This window comes from Artemia franciscana, chromosome 13 (assembly GCF_032884065.1).
Source record: "Artemia franciscana chromosome 13, ASM3288406v1, whole genome shotgun sequence".
Lineage (NCBI taxonomy): Eukaryota > Metazoa > Arthropoda > Branchiopoda > Anostraca > Artemiidae > Artemia > Artemia franciscana.
The window spans coordinates 42,920,965-42,939,140 of NC_088875.1; the positions used below are offsets into that span (position 1 = coordinate 42,920,965).

At 35.7% G+C, this 18,176-nt stretch overlaps 1 protein-coding gene across 7 annotated transcripts in view; it reads left to right on the forward strand.

Moving 5' to 3' along the window:
• LOC136034964 (zinc-regulated GTPase metalloprotein activator 1-like) overlaps positions 1-18,176 on the forward strand; it is a 157,375-nt gene that overhangs the window by 87,653 nt on the left and 51,546 nt on the right. For 6 of the 7 annotated variants that reach the window (XM_065716518.1, XM_065716522.1, XM_065716519.1 and 3 more), the window contains 2 exons: positions 9,228-9,281; positions 12,971-13,160. In XM_065716518.1, coding sequence (XP_065572590.1) covers positions 9,228-9,281; positions 12,971-13,160 — 244 coding nt within the window. Of the gene's footprint in view, positions 1-9,227; positions 9,282-12,970; positions 13,161-16,738; positions 16,910-18,176 lie in introns of those variants that run through there. The other variant, XM_065716521.1, reaches the window with a different exon arrangement.

Below are 18,176 nucleotides of genomic sequence, written 5' to 3' on the forward strand. Positions count from 1 at the left end.
TTTTAGAGATCGGACTAGCTTCACTAATAAAATATCTCTGAACAGATACAGTATGAAAAGACTGTACGCAATTTAATGTCCCTGAGGTAGATACAACCAAGAAACAGCCATGTGGTTTGATGACCTCCGTCTCTGAAAAGACAGATTGTGATAATACAATAAATTGCGTAAAGAGTAAAAACTGTTGGTTGTAAAAATATATGTATATATTTTAACAAGGGATTATAACAGTTCAAAAACCTTAAAAAAGAAAACCAAAAGTATGAAGTTTAGTTGATATCGTTGTTAGAAATCGGACTTACTATAATAATCATATATCTTTGAAAAGACTGCTGTAAAAAAATGGAGCAAATTGTCTTCGGTTAGAAGACAAGCGACCATGAGAATCTATAAATAAAAGTCTGCCGCGTGCCAAGTGCCGGGGCCCGGCGGCTGGTAATTGTAAAAATAATTTGTATGTAATTGTATATAATTTGTATATATTTTAAGAAGGGATTATAACAATTCAAAAACCTTAAAAAGATAACCATCGGACTTGGTTTAGTAATCAAATATCTTTGAAAAGACCGATATATGAAAAGACAGCAAATTGTCTCAAATTGTCTGTGGTTAGAAGAGAAGCGACAACGAGAATCAATATATAGATGCTTGTTGCGTGCCGAGTGCCGGGGCCCGGCAGGTTACTATCTTTATAAGTGAGCAATAATTGTATATGTATGTATTTATTTTTTTTTCTCCAAAACGTCTCTATATTTTTTCGGTAAAATCGGCATCCTGCTATATTCTGGCTTAAAAAAAACGATCTAGATAGGTCATAAGTTTGAGAAAATTCGTCAAGAGCTCTTATTTTGGTTCTTGCAAATGATTTCATGTAGTAAAAATTACAATAACGTCATGACACTTGTCGCAATTACGTGGAAAAATTGGAGGTTTTCAAGTTTGGAGAAGCTTATATTAAATTGCTTAAAGACAAAAAAGCTGGTAATTGCAAAAATATTTGCATATATTTTGACAAGGTAATCAAAAAACAATTCAAAAAACCTTAAAAAGAGAACAAAACGTTTGAAGCTTATTAGAAATCGTTGTTAGAAATCGGACTTGCGGTAATAATTAAATATCTTTGAACAGCCTTTGTATGAAAAGACATACAATTGCGTAAAGAGCCAAAAACCGGTAATTGCAATAATATTTGCATATATTTAACAAGGGATCACAACAATTGAAAAACCTTAAAAAAGGAAAACCAAAAGTTTGAAGCTTAGCAGAAATCGTTATTATAAACACATCATTACCGAATTTCTTTTTTTATAAGTATAAGCAATGTCTTTTTGAGACATGAAAAAAAGTTGAAAAATTTTTAAGGTTCAGCTTTGAATCGCTAAAGTTATTACGGAAACTGCAAAAATATTTGTGGCGCCCGCGCAATAATTTTGATATTTTAATCTAAACTACAAAACTGCATTAAAATTTTAAAATTAATTTGTTTTTTGTTAGATAAATTCCACTCGCTATGTGATTAAGCTTACAGGTTTGAACGCAACCAGTTATATAAAGTCAGTAGAAAGGTCCAAAAAGCTGTTATTAAATACTGTCGGTGACGAAATAGCACCTTGTCTTACCCCCTTTTTTACTGGGAGAAGGATTTGTCGACGCGGAGAAACAGCAGAATCATATAAGAGACTATTGCACTCCTTAGCTGGTAGAGGAAGCCTTAGTTCCACTTTCAGATTTTTCAGACACCGGCCAAACCCAAATCAAGTATAATCCCCTCGTGGAGAAGTGAATCAACTGCGTGTCTTATATCATGGGCAGCTAAAGCAATACTTTCACCGTGTTTTTATATATCCACTAAAGCAGATACCAAAGCAGAAAGGGCATGACCATACCCAAGGTGAGATTGAAAACCAAACTGGTGGACTTTAATGAGTTGAGAACTGGTGGACATTTAGTTTTCAACTCATCAATTATCAGTTTCTCAAGAATTTTACAAAATAAAGTTTTAACTATTATTTGGCAAAAAGACAAATATTCAAAAGGAGGTTTATTCCTCTTAGGGGTAGGAGTCAAGCATACAATTGAAAAGAATCAGGGATAAATCCCAGATTAAATATCATTCGGTAAAGGAGGAATAAGTATTCCTTAAACAGTTCACCACACAACGACAAATGCTGTGCAGGAATCTTATCAAATCCTCTAGATTTTTTTTTTCTTCAGTTTACCAATTGCAGACATTATCAGGCTCTTTGTAATAGTCAGTCCTGGACTAGAAACATTCTTAAAAATGTCGGAGGTTCATTTTGTAACTATTTTGCAGACGTGGATCTGGAGCAGAATTTTTTTTTTTATAATGCTCAACCCATGAGGAAAGTGGTATACGAGACGGTATTTGACTTGGCATATCTTTTACAAGACTGGACCACAACTTATTTTGGCCGAGACCGAACTTCTTCCGAACAAGACGAAATAATTGAACTCCGATTCAAAGAAAGCTGCTTTCCAAACTGCGTTTAGTATAAATATAAAGTTTTTGCAGCCTCCCATCGTGCAATTTATCCGCTTCAATCCAAACTGAAAGCCAAAACTTAGCAGAAAAGTAAGCATTTCGCGAACTATAATTAGTTGTCCCGCCGGGCTATTCAGTTCCAAGTTTTATTCGCCAAATAGGTACTGCCGATTTTTCTGCAAGAGCTAGGGCATGAGTAAGTTCACTAAAATAAATGTTAAACCTAACTCGAGAGTCACAAATTTTTTCTTGAATTCTGCATCAGCAAATGAAACGATATACAAATTTTACGACATTATTGCACACATTCTGGAAAAGATCTAGAGACGTCCTGTCCCTATCATTAGCATAAAATACAGATTTCTTTTTCGGAAGCCGGTTAAAAGAAGGGCCACGATCATCGATCAGAGCACTGAAAGACAAAGGAAAGTTAAGTTATCTGACGTAAAATTAGAGTCACTAACAATAACTTCCGCGATAGTTACGGATGACGCATGACAAGCATGGTCTAAATTAGATGTACTACCCGAATTATGGACGTAAGTAAAGCTCTCATTCTTCGGTGCAACTGCATAATCATTATTGAACAGACCGAAAATAATACTTGGGCCATCATGATCACCAGAAAAATTATGTGGGTCGGTTAGATCACAATTGAAGTCACCAGTCGCGACACAGCATACACTTTTATTTTTTTTATCACATACGGTTGGCCATTTTTAATTTATATTATATTCGTGGTAACGAACTGTAGTAAGGAGCGACCCGGCTCAGTGGTAACCAAAATTCTAAAAAACGAAATTTTGATACCAATAGATACATCAAAAGAATCAGATTTTTATTCTACTTTTAATTCTTATTCTTTTTTTAAGTTTAATCAAATTTAGTCTTATGTATCAGAAGTTACGAGCCGGAGAAAATTTGCCTTATTTTGGAAAATGGGGGGAAAAACCCCTAAACTACATAGTATCTTAAAGAAAATTATATCATGACATTCAGCATGTCAGAAAACCCTACTGTAGAAGTTTCAAGCTCCTATCTAAAAATATGTTGAATTTTGTATTGTTTGCCAGATGACCGATCACGGGTAGCCTATGTGTTTATTTTTTTTTTTTCAGGGGTAATCGTATCGATTAACTGCTCCTAGGATGTCACAACAGGGCTTATTCTAACGGAAATTAATAGTTCTAGTGTCCTTTTTAAGTGATCAAAAAATCGGAGGGTACTTAGGCCCTCTACCCCGCTCATTTTTTCCCAAAGTCACCAGATCAAAATTTTGAGATGGCCATTGTGTTCAGCATAGTAAAAAGCCTAATAACTAGGTCTTTGGGGGTGACTTACTCTCCCACAGTCCCGGGGGGAGGGGCTACAAGTTCACAAACTTTGACCGTTGTTTACGTATAGTAATGATTATTGTGAAGTGTACAGACGTTTTCAGGGGAATTTTTCTGGTTGGGGGGAGGGGGTTACGAAGGGAGGGAGTTTAAGGGGAGGGGGTTAAGCGGAATGTTCTTTCCATGGGGAATTGATCATGAGAGAAGAGAATTTCCATGTAGGGGCATAGGATTTTCTAGCATTCTTTAAAAAAAACGTTTTTTCAGCTGGATATAAGGAACAGCATTAAAACTTAAAACGAAGAGAAATTATTAAACACATTAGGAGGTTCATCTCCTCTTATATACCTCGATTTTTACGCTAAAGCATTTTGTAATTTCAACTATCTATTCTACGCCCTGTGATTCAGGGTCATTCTTAAAGAATTGGGATACAATTTAAGCTTTAGTGTAAAGAGTTAGGTATTGACGAGGGGGCGAACCCTCTCATATACGTAATAAAACAAGAGCTAAGAGCTCATATGGCACTTGTAACGAGGCGAGAAGAGTTAAGAGCCAAGAGATCATATGGTATGAGCTCTAACAAAATTCTATGAATCAATAGATTGATTTAAAAAGGAAAATAAGAGGCTTAATGCCGGTCAAGATTTAAAATAAGAGCTGTGAGTCACAAAGTCCTTCTGAATATCAAAATTCATTAAGATCCGATCACCCACTCGTAAGTTGTAAATACCTATTTTTTTCTAATTTTTCCTCTCCCTTTTGCCCCCCAGATGGTCGAATCTGGGAAAACGACTTTATCAAGTCAAATTGTGCAGCTCCCTGACACGCCTACCAATTTTCTTCGCCCTAGCACGTCCAGAAGCACCGAACTCGCCAAATCACTGAACCCCTCCCCCCAACTCCCCCAAAGAGAGCGAAACCAGTACGATTCTGTCAATCAGGTATCAAGGACATTTGTTTATTCTATCCACCAAGCTTCATCCCGATTCCTACACTCCAAGTGTTTTTCCAAGATTTCCCCCTCCAAATCCCCACAATGTCAAAAGATCTGGTTGGGATTTGAAATAAGAGCTCTGAGACATGAATTCCTTCTAAAAATCAAATTTCATTACGATCCGATCATCTATTCGTAAGATATAAATACTCCAATTTTCATGTTTTCCAAGAATTCCGGTTCTCCCCTCCAACTCCCCGAATGTCACAGGATCTGGTCGGAATTTGAAATTAGAACTTTAAAGCACAAGATCCTTCTAAATATCAAATTTCATTAAGATCTGGTCACCCTTTCGTAAGTTACAAATACCTCAATTTTCAAAATTACCCAATTCCACCAAAGAGAGCAGATCCGGTCCAGTTATGTCAGTCACGTATTTTAGACAGGTTTCTATTCTTCCCATCCAGTTTCATCCTGATCTCACCGCTTTAAGTATTTTCTAAGATTTACGGTCCCCCCAACTGCCCCCCCCCCAATTACGCTTGATCCGGTTGAGATTTAAAATAAGATATCGGAGTTACGAGGTCCTTCTAAATATGAAGTTTCATGAAGATCCGATCACTCCTTCGTAAGTTAAAAATACGTCATTTTTCTTATTTTTCAGAATTACCCCCCCCCCCCCGCAATTGAGCGGATCCGTTCCAATTATGTAAATCACGTATGCAAGACTTCTGCTTATTTTTACAACCAAGTTTCATCCCAATCCCTCCAATCTAAGCGTTTCCCATCATTTTAGGTTTCCCCACCCCAAACTTCCCCCAATGTCACCAGATCCGGTCAGGATTTAAAATAAGAGCTTTGAGACACGATATCCTTCTAAAAATCAAATTTCATGGAGATCCAATCACCCGTTCGTAAGTTAAAAATACCTCATTTTTTCTAATTTTTAGAATTAACCCCCCCCCCAACTACCCCAAAGAGAGCGGATCCGTTCTGGTTATGTCAATCATGTATCTAGGACTCGTGTTTTTTTTTTCCACCAAGTTTCATCCCGATCCCTCCACTCTAAGTGTTTTCCAATTTTTAGTTTTCTCCCTCCCAACTCCCCCCCCCCCCCCAATGTCACCAGATCCGGTCGGGTTTAAAATTGGAGCTCTGAGCCACGATATGCTTCTAAATATCAAATTTCATTGAGATCTGATCACCCGTTCGTAAGTTAAAAATACCTCATTTTTTTAGAAATACCCCCTCCCCCCCAACTACCCAAAAGAGAGCGGATCCGTTCCGTTTATGTCAATCATCTATCTAGGACTTGTGTTTATTTTTCCCACCATGTTTCATCCCGATCCCTCCACTCTAAGTGTTTTCCAAGTTTTAGGTTTCCCCCTCTCAACTCCCCGCCCCCATCACCAGATCCGGCCGGGATTTAAAATAAGAGCTCTAAGACACGATATCCTTCTAAACATCAAATTTCATTGAGATCCGATCACCCGCTGATAAGTTAAAAATACTTCATTTTTTCTATTGTTTGCGAATTAACCGGGCCCCCACTCCCCCCCAGATGGTCAAATCGGGAAAACGACTATTTCTAATTTAATCTGGTCCGGTCCCTGATACGCTTGCCAAATTTCATCGTCCTAGCTCACCTGGAAGTGCCTAAAGTAGTAAAACCGGGACCGACAGACAGACCGATAGACAGACCGACAGAATTGGCGACTGCTATATGTCACTTGGTTAATACCAAGTGCCATAAATATACGAATATAGAAGCTCGTTACGTATGTTAATTCGACAGTTGCGTATATTTATTACTAACAGAAACGTTCGTAAAAAGTTAAAAGTTCTAGTTGCCTTTTTAAGTAACCAAAAATTGGAGGGCAATTAAGCCTCCTCCCCCACCTCTTTTTTCTCAAAATTATCCTATGAAAAGTATGAAAAAGCCATTTAGCCAAAACAAAATTAATATGCAAATTTCGTTTTAATTATTCATGTGCGGAGAGCCAAAATCAAAACATGCTTTAATTCAAAAATGTCCATAAATTAAATAAAAAAACAAGTTTTCTCAACTGAAAGTCAGATGCGACATTAAAACTTAAAACGAACAGAAATTACTCGAAAGGGGCTGTTCCCTCCTCAACGCCCCGCATTTTACGCTAAAGTTTTTTTTATTGTTTTAGAAAGTACAGTAGTGAGAAAGGGTCAAACTTTAGCGTAAAGAGTGGGGCGTTGAGGAGAGAACAGCCCCTTTCATATACGGAGGAATTTCGGTTCGTTTTAAGTTTTAATGTCGCTCCTTACTTTCAGTTGAGAACACCTGTTTTTTATTTAATTTCTAGTAAAGAACAATTACAGCGAGTCAGGCAGCGGAGTCACCCAAATATAGGATCTTACCCCAGAGAAGCAACTTTTCAAATGATAGGTGTGTTTTATCATCTTCTGTGTGAAGAAGCAGTTTAGTTTTTAATATTCGTTAATATTATGAAGCAAAAAAAGTATTACGAAAGCATAGGGATAGTAATTTCTGAAAAAAGAGTAACTATTATAAAGCAATTAAAGAATAAACCAGTATTTATCATAAAGCCAAGATTTAAATAGGGGACTTAGAATTAAATAGGGGGTTTCTCAAATTCCCCTGAAATTAGTTCATTACAGCTAGAAATATTGGCAAGCATTGGAATTAATTAAATAAAAAAAACAAGTTTTTTCAACTGAAAGTAAGGAGCGGCATTAAAACTTAAAACGAACAGAAATTACTTCGTATATAAAAGGGGCTGCTTCCTCATCAACGCCCCGCTCTTTACGCTAAAGTTTGACTCTTTCTCTCAACTCTTCTTTTTAAAACAGTAAAAAACTTTAGCGTAAAGAGCGGGGCGTTGATGAGGAAGCAGCCCCTTTTATATACGAAGTAATTTCTGTTCGTTTTAAGTTTTAATGTCGCTCCTTACTTACAGTTGAAAAAACTTGTTTTTTTATTTAATTTCTGAACGTTTTTGAATCAATGCATGTTTTGATTTTGGCTCTCCGCAGAGAAATAATTGAAACGAAATTTGCATTTTTTTTTTTTTTTTTGCTAAATAGCTTTCTCATAATTTTGATCGAACGATTTGAGAAAAAAGAGCTGGGGAGGAAGCCTAGTTGCCCTCCAATTTTTTGGTTAATAAAAAAGGCAACTAGAACTTTTAATTTTTTACGAATCTTTTTATTAGTAAAAGATATACGTAACTTATAAACTAGCTTACGTAAAGAATTTTTTATTCTCATGTTTTTATTACACATATGAGAGGGTTCGCCCCCTCGTCAGTACCTCTCTCTTTACACTAAATCTTAAATTTTGGCCCAATTCATTAAGAATGACCCCTGAATCACAAAAGCCGTAGAATAAATAGTTGGCATTACTAAAAATACTTTAGCGTAAAGAGCGAGGTATTAGGGGGAGGTGAGCCCCTCATATGGGTGATGGGTGATCCTTACTTCCAGCTGAAAAAAACTTTTTCATATTTATTTTTTCATTGTTTTTTTTTTAAATAATGCTAGTAAATCCTGCGCTCCCTTCATGGAAATTTTCTTCCCCCATGACAAATTCCTCGACGGAAAGTTCCCCCAGTATATTCCCCTCTTTTCAACCCCTCCCCCAACCAAAAAATCCTCCTGAAAACACATGTACACTTCCCAATAACCATTACTATATGTAAGCACTGGTCAAAGTTTGTAACTTGTAGCCCCTCCCACGGGGACTGTGGAGGAGTAAGTCGTCCCCAAAGACATAGTTATAAGGTTTTTCGACTACGCTGAATAAAATGGCTATCTCAGAATTTTGATCCGTTGACTTTGGGAAAATAATTAGCGTGGGAGGGGGCCTAGGTGCCCTCCAATTTTTTTGGTCACTTAAAAAGGGCACTAGAACTTTTCATTTCCGTTAGATTGAGCCCTCTCGCAACATTCTAGGTCAACTGGGTCGATACGATCACCCCTGGGAAAAAGAAAAAAAACAAAAACAAATAAACACGCATCCGTGATTTGCCTTCTGGCAAAAAATACAAAATTCCACATTTTTGTAAATAGGAGCTTGAAACTTCTACAGTAGGGTTCTCTGATACGCTGAATCTGATGGTGTAATTTAATCGTTAAGATTCTATGACTTTTAGGGGGTGTTTTCCCCTATTTTCTAAAATAACATAAATTTTCTCAGGCTCGTAACTTTTGGTGTGTAAGACCAAACTTGATGAAACTTATATATTTAAAATCAGCATTAAAATGCGATTCTTTTGATGTAGCTATTGGTATCAAAATTCCATTTTTTAGAGTTTTGGTTTCTATTGAGCCGGGTCGCTCCTTACTACAGTTCGTTACCACGAACTGTTTGACTGAGACATTATAGGTTCTCAAATGTGCGTGAATATATTGCTTTAATATGAGCATGGTTGTATAATTGTTCACTCGTTTTTTGTTTCAGAGTTGACTTGGACCGAGTTCTTAGTCTGAACATGTATGAAGGAGGAAAAAAGGAGTAAGTATTGACTTTTTAATTACTGTTTGCCAAATTATTATTCAGAGCTAATGAGCGTGTTTGGTCGCGTTAATACTGCGACCAAATAATATAAGGTTGTTTCAGCCAACCTTTGTAAGGGAAAACTTTTAATAAAAGACGCAGCTCTGCTTTAGGGCTGCAAATTTTGGAGGGGGGATAGTTGCCCCCAGATTTTGAACTTCAAAGAATTTGTAGTTGACGCCAGCGTGCTTGTATAAATCGATTTAGTTGTTTGATATGCAATGGCTTTCAGCAAAGGTTTCTGCCTTTTGAATCTATTGTATTCAAATTTTAGAAAGGCAATTGGTAAAATGAAATTTCAATTTAAGCTTTTTATCTAGTTTTAGTTTAAGCGTCAATGAAACTTCAGTCCTTTTATGAGTTTGTGAAGGGGCAGCAACACACTTAACTGAATAAAAACTTAGACGCTTAACATATTTAACATGAAATAATTAACATGCTTAGTTGCATACTTCTCGATAAAAATGGTTTTTGACGATTAATTAAGTTATTTAATTTCTAGTAAAGAACAATTACAGCGAGTCAGGCAGCGGAGTCACCCAAATGTAGGATCTTACCCCAGAGAAGCAACTTTTCAAATGATAGGTGTGTTTTATCATCTTCTATGTGAAGAAGCAGTTTTGTTTTTAATATTCGTTAATATTATGAACAAAAAAAAGAGTCTTACGAAAGCATAGGGATAGTAATTTCTGAAAAAAGAGTAACTATTATAAAGCAATTAAAGAATAAACCAGTATTTATCATAAAGCCAAGATTTAAATAGGGGACTTAGAATTAAATAGGGGGTTTCTCAAATTCCCCTGCAATTAGTTCATTACAGCTAGAAATATTGATAAGCATTGGAATTAACTGAGACATTATAGGTTCTCAAATGTGCGGGAATATATTACTTTAATATGAGCATGGTAACACAGTTAGCAACACACTTAAAACACACACGTTTTTGACGATTAATTAAGTTTTGCTGTCTACAGGACCTTAGTTTGTTCCTTCCCCCTCTTCCAGTTTCTAAAAAAAAAAAAAAAAACGACAAAAGAAATATTTCAATACAACTGAGTTGAAATATTCTGAAATATTTCAATACAGACTGAGTTTTCATTAAAGCGCAAATGACGGTTTAGCCTTTTGCATGCTTTAAGGGGCGGCAACTCCGTGCTTATTTGTGGTAATTTCTATAAGTTTGAAGTTAGACTTAGTGGTCACTGTTAATTTTTTTTTCTTAGGTGTCTTCCCTTCATTCATATCGTAATTTCTTTTGATAAAAATCATATCAGCTCGTTTAATTTTAAATTCATCCTCTAAATTTGAGTTCGGTTGTATTTTTGTAAAAGTCCTCGTATACTGAAAAAAAAAAACGGTTCAGGTATCACAATAATTAATACGACGGAAAAGCCTCGTACCTATTTATAATAAATTAGCAAAAAGTAAGCCATGTATGCTTTTCATGGAAAACTATTTTTTTTATTTATTTCTGAAAATGGTGGTAGGCTGGATGCTAGCGTCCCAATGAAATTATTTGGGGGGGGGGGACACAAACGAGTAATTAGTTTAACCTTTTCTTTGAACATATTCTCGACCATCCCTGTCTCTCCAAAATCAAAACGCATTATCTACAAAAGAATGTTTAACAATTTAAGCTTGAAGTAACTAGACCGTGCGGAATATGATGGCGTGTGTTGATTTTGAAATGGAACAAATCACAAAGTAAAACAGTATGCAAGGAAATAGGGCTTTAGAGTGGGTACTGGATTTTAAAATTGCCAGAAGTAAGAATGCACTATGAAAAAAAAAGGATAATTTCCGTGACTAGGGGGGTAGGGTGGGCATGACCCCAAAAACCTCCCCTGCATACTTTCATTAGTTTAAGGTTTCTTAGGCTTCACCAGATAATCCAGTAGATTTGTCAGTAAAGTATAGACCATCTGATTAAATAAAAAATAAAAATCGCATAGAGTAATGTACCTGTCACCGACTGGCTACCATTTCACCAACAGTAACTTATGGCATTTTATCGTCTTTTGTCAATTTAACATAATCTGTCGCGGGTAGTTGTCTTTGTTTTCAATGATGGCTGATATATGGCCGAAATAGATATCCATTCTTGGGCAATTATAAACTAGATTGCAATATTTTTAATGCAGAAATTTAAATTTTCAAAATTGTCGGTGTGTGAACGTTACAATTGTATTACTCTATTTTTTAATTTTGATTTTTTAATTTAATTCACTTTTTTTAATTTTGGTAGACTGAAAGTCAAACTATTTCTGTTTAAATTTGAAACCATGCCAATAGGTGCATGTAACTGATTCGTTACCCTAGTTTGTTCTGATTTTGGATGAATTAACCTCTCATTGTGTGATATTGTCTTCTCAAATACTATAGTAGGACATGTGGCAATCGGCTATTATAAATTAGTACTGGTCAACATACCATTAAAGTCCAGAGAAATCCGAAGGGTCATTTATAATTCCAAGGTAAACACGATGCGACTCCAATTAAATTCATTCTTTCACCCTCACTCTCATTACCATTACATAGGGATGCGTAACAGTTATGACCCACCTAATTTCTTTGGTGAATGACCACTAAGTATCAGTCTGGGGCTCAGTCATCACCCTCTAAAGTAACCCCTGGAGATAGGGGGTGTAACTAATGACATTGGATAGGTGTTGATTAAATCTGCGTATAAAAGCCCGATTCTATTGTACAGGGGGCTGGAAAACGCCATTACAGTGTCTTTACAAGTCTGTATCGAATTCATAAGTCATCGATGCGGGTAATTTTTGAACATATGGTCCGTAATTCTGACAGAAGATGATGCCGTAATTTATGTGTATTGATAGGGCGTAAATGGTCTCTTCGTTGATATAAATCATTATTGGAATCTATTTCTACATTCGTTTTGACAATCTGGAATCTAATCCTTTTTGAGGGCAACTTTCCGCGTTTCCTTCACAAATTGTTTACTGTCAACTTCTCCTTTCTACGTAAAAAAAGAGAAAAAGGTTACGAGTCAAGGTTTCGACATACCATGCAAAATTCTAGCTAAGATTTGTATCCGTTCTTCTGCTTCAAAAGCGAAATTTTGCTAAAGAAATGAAAGATGGAAAGTCCTGAGATAAAAAAACAATTTGATTTCCATTTTTCCGTATTATTTTTGTTTAATACTTTTTCTATTATTCTCATCCTTAACTTCAAAATTTAATTAAATTTAAAATAAAATTTAATTTTAATTGTTGTCTCAAAATTCAATAAAAGGGTCAACTCTTATTGACTTATCCCACTATATTGCTGGAGTTTATTAATGATAGTAAGGCTTTAGCAATGTATTTAGCGTAAGATTTGAAACACTTTTGACGTTAATGTGACGTTAACCACTCTTGGCGTCCTTCGTCATTTATCAACATACTGTTAATGTTTACCCCCAATTGCGTTGTCGATTCCTGGAAATACGTTTTGATTCTGAGAAATGTGCTGGGAAAATAGGTCATTGGCCAGGATTCTGTTTAAGAGAAGAACTATTTCAGTCCTGCAACTACATACATACATTTGGGATGCTTCTTTGAGATGATAACCTGCCTCCCTCCCCTAGTTAATAATAAGTAAATCACAACAATTTTTGTGCTTAAAGTATATTTACGCTTTAGGTTAGACCGACTGGTTATGCTGAAGCCAAATGTCCCATCTCATGAGATGCCCTTAGGATTCTCTTCACTAACAATTGAATTTCCAAACGCAATGGACTTTGACAAGCTAAACAAGTTCCTTGAAAGACTTCTTTGGGAAAAAGACATTTTGAACTCTGAAGGCTTAAGAATAGAAGTTGTTCGCTTAAAGGTATACTTATTTCTCTACTAGGCTTGATGCTTGGATACAAAAGAAGAATTGTTCTCTTTAATTTTACTTTTTCGCTTTTCCGCTCCTTTGATTTGTTTTTTTTTATTTGTTTTTTGTTTGTTTTTATTTAATTTGTTTGATTGTATGATTGTACGATTGTTTCGTTTGTTTGTATGATTTGTTTTGATTTTTTGTTGTTGTTGTTGTTTTCTGTATGTAGAACCTTTAAGCCCATCCAATATTGGCAAAGCCTAATGAAAGAAAAATATGAGTAACACTCGAGTGGTCGCTCTGCCTCAAAAATCATGTGCACCAGGTGGCACGTTCTAAGTGTTTTGAGGAATGGGCCAAGCGACCTGGAGATTGTGCCAAACGTGACAAGACTGTGTGGCAGATGTGGCGTTCTAACATATAAACAAGGTGGCGGGAGCTCGGCACCTTCTGGATGGCACTTAAGCTACATTTTGACAGACTTTCGGCTCTACTTTCGTTAAGGCACCGTTCATACCTTGTAAATACATGACGTTACTATCAGGCCCATAGGTCGTATCTAAACTTTATACTACCACTGCTAACAACTCACCGCAGCACCAAGCCGTTTAAGGCCAACACAGCACCCACGTTTCTCCTTCATCCCAATCTGTTCCTCCCTCTTTACGCCCTCCCGGGAACTTCCCATCTCCCTTAAATATTTTTTTACGACATCTTCCTACCCCGACTGAGGGCGACCTGCTTTTCGTTTAGCCCTAGGCCGTTAGCCGAAAGGGACAATCTTTGGCAACCTGTCATCCGCAAAATGTGCCCAAGACATTTCGGACTTTCTCTCATTATAGCCCCAGAAATCGGGGTTGAGTCACACTTTTCGTACAGCCTATTGTTTTACGGTCAGTCAGCAAGGTATCCAAAACAATCCGTAGCCAATTTCTCTGGAAAACATCTTCAAACCTTACTTCGTTTTTCGGTGCGCCCATGCTTCAAAACCATTCATGACCACTTTCATCACCGTAGCTTCCAAAATTCTTATATTGGTTCGCAGACTTATCTTACTAATCTTCCAAACTTTTTTCAACTATGAAGAAACGCCCTATTTATACACATTAGAAAATAATATTCCCCTTAGGTTATTGCCAAAGCTCTTTGTTAAGTTTTTAAAAGGTGGATCAACAGGGCAATGTAGATCAGAAGGGCCCAAGTTTGATTGAACATATATTGCCCTTCTCTTTGAGAACCATAAGAAAATGATTCTCTGCATCTCAGAAGTGTGAAAATGTCAGATACGACGTTTAGGTGTGGCAGTGACGGTAAAACCCTCACCACCTTTAGGTTTGGCAGTGGCTGTGGTAATGATGTTCATCCCTGCTTATCATAGGTTTAATTAAATCTTAAAAAAATAAAAAACGTTGAAAAAGGTTTCAAAATTTCTTCTTTTTTTTTTTAACCGGTATGGCTGACCAGCGGTCTCAAATGACTGCGTGCAGCCTGTCAGTGTACCCTATAACCTCGGTGGAAAACATTTTCTGTTGCGGCAAAATGTTGCAAGAAATGGGGAAAAAGTACTCGATTTAGCTTTGAAGTTTTTCTAATGTATTATAAAAGAGCTAAAAATATTATTTTTGGATTCTTCTGAAGGGAAAATAGTTTTAAATAGTGTTGTAAGAGGGAAAATAGTTTAGTTTCCTGTTGAGACTGAAGCCTACAATCAGTATATTTAATACCGGGCAAGTCTCGGAAGGAAACGTGGCTTTGAGGTGAAAAAATGAGACTTGAAGCAAAAAGTGTACTTATGAATACTAAGGTTAGAAAATTGGGATGGTTGACTGATGAGAAAAGACGTGACCAGTGGTGTAATTCCATCAAAATACTGGGGGGGGGGGCAAACAGACATAGGCCGTAAGTAAATGACCCTTATTGAAATCTCTTGATAATTAAAAAAACGAATCTAAAAATAGTATTCTATTTTTGTGTCATGTTTTTTTTTCGTGATTTTGTGCATTGTAGAACAAATTTTGGTTTTAATGGTCGGAGGCACAAAAGATCCTGCAGCTCCTCTTAAACTTTTGGGATGGCTGACTGATGAGAAGAGAGAGACGTGGCCAGTGGGGTAATTTCGTCAGAATCCTGGGAAGGGGGTAAAGTTGGAGCTAATTTTCCAAAATCAAGTGAAATTGGCAGTAAAAACTGTTTGGTACCATACAGGTACTATTTAGTACTATAAAAATACTGTAAAGGTACTTTATAGTATTGTAAAGGTAAATATGTACTAAACAAAAACTGATCTGTTTCTATTGATGCTTGAATTATGTATGTTTATCATAGTTTTGACAAAACTTTGGAACAAACTGAATTTAAGCTGGGAGGGCAAACTGAAGTCTGGGGGGGGGCAAATCAAGGTCTAGGAGGGGCAGGTGCTCCCTTGTAGAATAAATTTTAGTTTTAATGGTCGGAGGCACAAAAGATCCTGCATCTCCTCTTGAACCCACTCCTTTGCAGTACCACTAGTCTCTCTGCTGAAAGGTTGGCACGTCGGAACTTGTTCAAACCAGAATCCTGTAACTATTCTCATTCTTTGTTATTGGAGAACCAAAGTGGTATCTCCAACTCCCAAGCATATAGTTTGTGTCAACATTGATGATTAAAGAAAAGAACAAAGGAATTTTGATTTCTTTGGTGGAAAATCAGCTGATCATATCAACGGGGTAACATTTTAAAGAGAACAGTCATGAAACAAAATTAAGTCTGTATGAAGGATGTGTTTTTGCTATCAGCTTTTGACTTTTGGATATTTTATAAGGTTGTTGATGCAATTCTTTTTTTTTATTGCTCGGGGCCCCTTTAATAGACTTTGGCCATCGCTCCGTTTTAAGTATGTCTGCTTGTTACAAATTGACATTATCAACTTTTTCCCGTATCAAAAAATATAATAAACCTATTGGATTTTCGTCATGAAAACTGACGTCAAGACGTCAAATTATTTATCTTGACGATTTCCACAAATTTCAGTAACTAGAGTAACATAAAATAGAATCAACCCAAATTTCTGGATTTGCAGAATTATGAGAATCTCAGGAGCTGAAATCGTTTGCAAGCTATAGAATTCCACAATTTGTGAAGAAAAAGCGTGTTTAATGTGTATTTCAAATACATAAATCGGCAAAAAATACATGTATTATTAGGCAAAGAACAACCATAATTCAGATATTTTGCCTTTATAAGCAAGAAGTTGTAAGTTCTAAGAAAAACAAAAACTAAGATTAAAGGATTTAAAAACAACAACAAAAGACTCCTCAAATGAACACATTAAAAGTAAGATCGTGAGAAAAATACTAAAACAATGAAGAACTAAAAGACAAGCATTTTCAAAAATAAAAGTAGATCGAAAATGAAAAACAACACAAAAAATAAAAATTAACCGAGTTACTTTCTAAATTTACCAGTAGGAAATTTGCCAGTTTTGCATCTTCCTTCAATTCTATTTTAGAAATCTATACATTTAGTTATTCTTTTTCCTGGTTGTTCTTTCGATTATACCTATATTTTGTATCGGCTTCACTTTAATTCTTCCTTTTCATTTTTTCTAGTTATTCCAAACTAGTTATTCCATACTGCTACTTTTGCGAAATGTTTATGATGTAATTTTCCACTCTGAACAATTCTCACCTGAAGTCTCATTATGTAGGGTTTCTCTTATACCCAGAGTTTTATCAAGTTTGGCTAGTTCCATTCCAGATCTTTAAAGAATATCTCAAGAACATGTAACATTATTAAGTTAGACTTTTAAGGGTACGTTGTGGCGGATTTTGAACTAGCCAGAAGGCACTTATACTATTAATACCACCACTACAGTTATTGTAACTAAAGAAACTAAGGGTATTAAGGTAAAACTTTTAGGGAACATTTAGGGGGAGTTTCAATTAATCATTTTAAAGAGAACAGTCATGAAACAAAATTAAGTATGTATGAAGGATGCGTTTTTGCTATCAGCTTTTGACTTTTGCATATTTTATAAGGTTGTTGATGCAATTCTTTTTTTATTGCTCGGGGCCCCTTTAATTGACTTTGGCCATCGCTCCGTTTTAAGTATGTCTACTTGTTACAAATTTACATTATCAACTTTTTCCCGTATCAAAAAATATAATAAACCTATTGGATTTTCGTCATGACGAACTGACGTCAAGACGTCAAATTATTCGTCATGAAGATTTTCACAAATTTCAGTAACTAGAGTAACATAAAATAGAATCAACCCGAATTTCTGGATTTGTAGAATTATGAGAATTTCAGGAGCTGAAATCGTTTGTAAGCTATAGAATTCCACGTAATTTGTGAAGAAAAAGTATATTTAGTGTGTATTTCAAATACATAAATCGGCAAAAAATACATGTATTATTAGGCAAAGAACAACCATAATTCAGATATTTTGCCTTTATAAGCAAGAAGTTGTAAGTTCTAAGAAAAATAAAAACTAAGATTAAAGGATTTAAAAACAACAAAAGACTCCTCAAATGAGCACATGAAAAGTAAGATCGTGAGAAAAATACTGAAACAACGAAGAACTAAAAGACAAGCATTTTCAAAAATAAAAGTAGATCGAAAATGAAAAACAACCCAAAAAATAAAAATTAACCGAGTTACTTTCTAAATTTACCAGTAGGAAATTTGCCAGTTTTGCATCTTCCTTCAATTCTATTTTAGAAATCTATACATTTAGTTATTCTTTTTCCTGGTTGTTCTTTCGATTATACCTATATTTTGTATCGGCTTCACTTTAATTCTTCCTTTTCATTTTTTCTAGTTATTCCAAACTAGTTATTCCATACTGCTACTTTTGCGAAATGTTTATGATGTAATTTTCCACTCTGAACAATTCTCACCTGAAGTCTCATTAGGTAGGGTTTCTCTTATACCCAGAGTTTTATCAAGTTTGGCTAGTTCCATTCCAGATCTTTAAAGAATATCTCAAGAACATGTAACATTATTAAGTTAGACTTTTAAGGGTACGTTGTGGCGGATTTTGAA